This window comes from Sapajus apella, unplaced genomic scaffold (genome assembly GCF_009761245.1).
Source record: "Sapajus apella isolate SASKATOON/1434 unplaced genomic scaffold, GSC_monkey_1.0 scaffold72, whole genome shotgun sequence".
NCBI lineage: Eukaryota > Metazoa > Chordata > Mammalia > Primates > Cebidae > Sapajus > Sapajus apella.
In genome coordinates, this window is record NW_022437012.1 from 6,960,652 (window position 1) to 6,967,276 (window position 6,625).

The 6,625-nt window shown below is 34.9% G+C and overlaps 1 protein-coding gene across 1 annotated transcript in view; it reads right to left on the reverse strand.

The window, feature by feature from the left end:
- Positions 1 to 6,104, reverse strand: part of DPP10 (dipeptidyl peptidase like 10) — a 1,433,428-nt gene extending 1,427,324 nt beyond the window's left edge. Inside the window, exon 1 of the mRNA XM_032250726.1 lies at positions 5,550 to 6,104. Coding sequence (XP_032106617.1) covers positions 5,550 to 5,609 — 60 coding nt within the window. The 5' untranslated portion in view covers positions 5,610 to 6,104. The remainder of the gene's footprint in view (positions 1 to 5,549) is intronic.
- Positions 6,105 to 6,625: the final 521 nt, after the last annotated feature.

Below are 6,625 nucleotides of genomic sequence, written 5' to 3' on the forward strand. Positions count from 1 at the left end.
GTCTTATTTTATAATCCTTTAGTTCAGTGATTCTAAAATATCAATATGCATCAGAACCACTTGAAGGGCTTGTTAAACCACAGATTGCTGGGCCCTACCCCAAGAGTTTCTGATTTAGTATGTCTAAGTAGAGCCCATGAATTTGCATTTTTAATAAGTTCACAGGAGATGCTGATGCTGCTGGTCTAGAGACCGCACTTTGAGAACCACTACCTTAGCTTACTAATTCCGTGCTTCAGTTGTAGAACCATAATGTCCTTTCAGTGAGAATTAGTAATTTGCCATCACAAATTTACCATCAAGAATGTCTTCAGTAGCTGACCAAAACACAAATTTCTAGAAAATTATTAACAAATTACTTTTTCAAGAAGAAAATAAAGTAATACTAAATATTTTCTCTAAAACTGTTCAAATTTACCTCGAAATTATATTATACGAAAATACTTCTTAAAAGTTGACATTCAAACATCATAAATGTCAAATAAAAAAGAAACTTTTGATTTTATTAAGATATAACTTATAAAATGTAAAGCTGACCAATTGTTATAACATAGTCATTCTTTATTAAAAAGAAGAAGAAACTATAATACTTCATTTTAAAAACAGCTGAATTTATATTAATTTGACATAAAATACTCCTACAATTATTTAAAATTTAAATACTTGGTAGCACATAGAAATTGTAAATGGTGATAAATTTGTCATTAGCAGACTGTCCTATTCATGTTTATCACAGGCTGTGATTTTGCTTCAAGCATATAAGGAAGCTATGTCAGAATAATAAAAAAAAATATGTAGACCATTACTAAGAGAGAAAAAAAAATATTCTCTCACACACATACAATATCCTCATTTCTAATTTTTGTAAGCTTTTTCTTTTGATTTCTTCATCTATCACTGCTTGGAATGACTCATCCTAATGCTGAAGGAAAATCTGTACCTTGCTAAATGGAAGTGTTGAACTCACACTGGTGAATTCAGTTGCTGTAGAGTTACCAGTGGTAACTCTTTCTTTCATGTGTATGACTCTATGTTGAGTTCATAATTTTATAAACTTTTTTTTTCCTTATGACTACAGTTTCTAGGATTAGAACAAAGAAGAATCTCTACAAAAGGTACAATATGGAAGTATGTAACAATCTTTGCACTTAGAATTTCATTTACTGTAATAGTGAAATTGGAGAATCTTCCATTTTGCATACTGCAATGACATAAAGAGGTGAACTTTTTGTTCTTAAACATTCCTTGCATTTCTAAATTTTTATGGATATAATTTACATGTTTAATTATGAAATACCCTTTAAGAATAACTTGCAGTACTAGTTCAAGTACTATGCAAAATACAAATTTGTTGGTGTCCAGCATTTAGGTTAGGGGTATAGAATTAACAACAAGTGAGATTGCAATGCTATAATTACATGCCATCTCATCATCCCAGTTCATGGCAATGTCACACACCAAAATGCCAATTTGCTAAAGAAATTATTTCCTAACCACCATGTTCCAAGCCTACAGATTTAACAATATATACTTATGATAAAGTGTTCATCCTCTTTTACCCCTTGTCTTCTGTATCCTATGCCACACTTGGCTGAGGCTGTGGATTAGAAGTAGCAAGGGGGGAAAAGTCTGTATTAGCACAATGACTCAACAATATTACAATATATAAAAAGCAGTAAAAGTCACCATGAAAAAGTTTGCCAGCTCAAGATATACTCTGAAGACAATGAAAATCTTAAGGGCTTCTTTAAGTATAGTTTTTAAAAACTTGCAGTAGGACTATGTAGGAAGTAACTAGAATTTTTATACCTTGAGACCCTTTTCTAAATGGTAGTGAAAACCTGGACGTGAAGGCGGTATTAAAATAAATCAGACAGGTCTTGTAAAAAGGAAAGAGAAAGAAAAAGACTGGTCACTAAATGGGAAGGGTAAAGAAATATTGCGTACTGTATTTCAGAGTTACTATATAAAATGTAATACATATAATTCTTGATCTGGGAATCACCACCCCAGATAAGTTACTCACAATTTGTAACTTCAAGAGGGATGGAGGATTTCCTCTACTCACTTTAGACACACATTGATGCTAGACTGATATTCAAATGCACAAGAAATGAGAAAAAAATCTCTGCACATTTTAGAGGCAAAATTCTAAGTTTGCAATTCCACTAGCAAAAGAAGTAAACCAAGACCAGAGATTTGGCTGAAAGATTTAATTTACTTTCAGTACAGCCAAGAGAAGCCATAGCAGTGAAGGAAAAAATCAAGTTTGCTGCCTATGGTGGGGGACATTGTTCAGAAAGCACATGTATAATAACGCAAAGATTTGCTCTCCATTTAGCACTCCCAGATAGTTCCTAAAACTTTCCATTATAGATCTCAGAGTAAAAGATTTTTTTTAACGAATGTTGCTACCTTGACAGTAAGATTTGTAATCACGTTGGGACAAGCTTTATTCCTGTACATGCTCTGAAATAGAGGAAAGTTTTCAGAGTGAATTGCATTCAGCATTTCACCCAAAGTGATCTGAGAACACACTTGGCACCCTTATTTGGCTCCCTTTTCTCTCCCTTACTGGTTTTGACAATAGAAATATACCTGCCCAAGTATGTCAGGAAAAATGTGTCAGTAACTGCCTGAGCTAAAGAATGGCCAAAATGACAAAAGCAAGTGTCAAGCAACCTGAACACTGTTGAGCATCTTGTTCCACTGTGACATCTTCCAGTTCCTTCTTTTCCAACTCTGACACAATCATGACCACAAACAACCTTCATTGGCCACAATTGGTGAATTGGTGAATTTGACACACTGCAGACTGCAACACTTCTTGAACTTCAAGTGGGGAAGAAAACACACACACACAGCTATTTTCTCTTCCTGCATACTTTTGGTCTTTACAGCTATTTTAGCAATGCAATTCATTTTTGTTCATTCCCATTGCATTTTTTTTAGCAGCAGTTTAACTGTTGAGAGGAGAAACAGTCAACATTTACTATACTGATGGGGGAAAAGCTCTCTAACGGTTATTACACTGAGCATTGGGAAAAAAGTCTCTGGAGATTTTAGAATTTCTAAAATGGAGCAATATGTAAGTTATTAAGTATCTGGATATTTACAGATCCTCAATGTGGGTTATCATTATCTGCAGGCCAACCAGATTCCATGAAGGAGGGTTACTTAAAATTATCAGATAGTAACTTTAAGAATGAGGAAAAAAATTAACTCTAAACAACCATGCTTGAAACTAAAATTCTAAAAGTTCAAAGAGTATGTTGAGCTCCAATGTCCCATAGCTTCCCAAAACCCTCTCACTTAGGGCTTTTCTTTATATTGTTATTGCATTTTGTTCATAGGCTAATGCATTACCTAAATATAGATAGCCATTTTTAGTATAAATTCCAAAAGCCATAAATGTTTCATAATTGAGCACATAATTTGAAGTAAGAGAGCTTTTCCACTTATCCCTTTTTACTGTTGCAAATTGGAAAATGCTCAAGTAATTGCTCCCTTAATAGTTCAGTGCTTGCAACTATATATACTTTATGAACATCACAAGCATCTTTTGCTCCCCACAGCAATATTGGGAGTGGGATGCACAAAAGAATTTAACTTGTACAATTAACCAAATTACCCAGAGCTTTGATTCAAGATTCTTTCATTAAGCCATTAATATAATGCATTGCTAAGTGGTGGGTTGTCCAATTTTTATGATGCTTTTCATTTCAATTCAACGGCTGTAGTTAGAAGTAAAAACGAGCATCTGCAAGATCAGCAAGATGATGTAAAACCCCCACACCAGACACATTTTTTGTTCCATAGTTTGTTTGAGGGCAGTCAATGCCAGAGCACTAATAAAGAAAGTGATGTGAAGTAGTAGTCATTTGTGCTTACCCAATAAAGAAAAGGGGAAATAAATGCTTGATTCCTGTGACCTCAAACTCTTAAACAGAAAGACACTGGTTATGTTATGGCATGCTAGACATACTCAGCAGTAGACAGCCAGTTTGTAACTCTATCTCACTTTAGGCTTCAACACATATTTCCCACTAGAGTTTATGTATCTTAATGTAGAGTGACATATATTTACTATTTTGCCTTTGTTCAGTGGTGATATGCTTATGTAATTGATGTATGTGGAAACCAATACACAGAGGAAAACTTATATCCAAAAGTCAACATTTTTAAAATTTCTAAACTTAGTACAGCACAGAAAATCTAATACTGAAAAAGATTTTCATATCTTTGCCATGAGAGATGTTGTAAATTATCTGAATATGAGTTCTGCATGATTTCGGTTAACTTCCTATGTTTATATATGATGGGAGTCTAATTATGCATCATTTGATATACCCTGAAAACCCCATTGCTTTTAAAAGTAACTGCTAATAAATAGAGAAACATGTTTAGTTTATGGTTTATCTATCACTGAAAGGCTCTGGCAAAGGGTAGGTAAATTCACAAAGAAGAGACATTGTTGACAATTATATTCCTTTTGTAATTACAGTCTATGCAATATTATTAAAGGCCTGAGACATAAACCAAAACATAATGTAAATCATAAAAAGTCAGGGTCATCAAATTCTGGAATATCAGCAAAAGGTGTATACTTGTACGTTAATGAGAGATTGCAGTGACTAAGATGACCTGTCAGGGTAATCAGAGGTTTTTTTTTTCTTTTTCATAAAAGAGTTTGAGACGAATCCATCACTTTCCTTCAAGATGCAAAATATACACACAGATAATAATACAATTCAAGTAAATGACAAAATAGAGTAAATTTTGATTGGAAACCTGGTCACTTATAAGTCTTCTTGGAAGTAAGAGCATCCCAAATAAAAACAAAGAGAATGATATAAGCACAAATTGAAACTAAAACAGAAGAGTGATATTGTGAGTTTGTTCTTTACCTTTAACCATGTGCTATCAGAAAAGCCTAAATTTAAAACAACACCTGCATTAAAGAGTGTCTCCAATCATCTCACTGGTTTTGAGTTACATGGTGATATACATAGGGACATGTGGTTTTATACTCTCTCTAGTCTTTCATCTTCTCTCACTATAATCTCTTTAGTATAACCACCAGTTCAACATTCACATTGAAGGATGAGCTTTGTTTTGCAAAAGAATAAGAGATCCAAAGTTCATATGACAACGGAATCCTTTTATCAGATTTATAGTTGGTTTGATAGTATCTATTTCTAGCAGTTTGCAAATTCTTCACCGGTTCTACCAAGAAAATTGGCATGCACTAGAAACTCTTCTAGACACTCACTAAACTTTCTTCTGGAAATATGCCACTGATAGATTCTCAGTCAAAAAAAGTCAAAGGCACCATGGTGAAAGAAGTGTTCAGTGGAAAGTATTCTTTCCAGTCTACATATACATGCAAACAGACCCAAATGCTTTATTGCAATTCAACCTTCAATTCAAACTCAAATCAACTAGGTATATCCACTCTCAGTACCCTGATATATCAATGCCCATCTGTTAGGTAGATGAATGAAGACACATGTGCAGAAGCAGAGGGAAGAAACAAAACCAGATCCTACCTTGATTGTTTTTGAGGGTTGACACTTGATGTGATGGGACACGCTGGCAGTTTGGTTCATGTTTCAGGACCCTGGACAGTGCACAATCCCAGGCGGAGTTCCAGAATGAACTAGTATCAAGTCTCCTCTATTAGACTTCAGTAGGGGCTGCTGCTGCTGCTGCTGCTACTGCTGTTGCTTCTGCTGCTGCTGCTACTGCTGTTGCTTCTGCTGCTTCTGTTTCTGCTGCTTCCTCACTCTGGAGGCTGAAACGTTGTCAGATTGGAGGAATCTGTATCTCACTTAGCCCTAAATAAAGCATTTACTTGGTTCATCGGTCTCAAAGCTCTTGGCAATATAGAATAGAAAGCCAAAAATGGTTTAAATTCACTTGCAGTGTACCTTTTCAGTATGGGGATGTGACAGCTCCACGGTACAGCCAGTGATCCTGGCTCTTATTCCCCTTTCAAAGGGACGAAAATCAGAAAACATACAGAGATCAATTGCAGTCCTGCCGTTTAAAGGGGCACTCTCAACTCCTCTGTCTCTCCAGATTATACTATTTCTAGTGCAAAATATTTCTCTCTCTCTCTCTCTTCTCACCCTAAACTCAGGTTTTTTTTTTAATCATAACATTCTCATTCTGTTACTATATTTTACTCCTTCCTGGGTACTTCTTGCAATCAAAACATAAGTAAACGCTGTGGGGAAAAAAAAAAAAAACCTGTTGGCAGTGTCAGAATTTGGGGGGTTTATATCTGTAGCTTGAAGGACTGATATTCTCTGTGGATATTTTAAAAATTTAGCCATAACAACCAGAGAAGTGACTGTCATTTCTGTAAGGTGGGAGAAAGCTTAAGATACATTTTTTTGGATATAGTTATTGTAGTTTTTGGATATTGCATTGAAGCAAGACAATGGTTTCTTTTTTACCTGTATGTTTGACCATTGCTTTCCCTGAGGCCACATTTTTGACTACTTGGGACAAACTAGTAGTTAGCTCATGCCAGTCCAACTCCCCAAATGGCTACCTCTCTGTCACTAATGTCATTTTAGGCAAAATAAATTATAAATATTTGTAAATAAAGTTTTCTGAG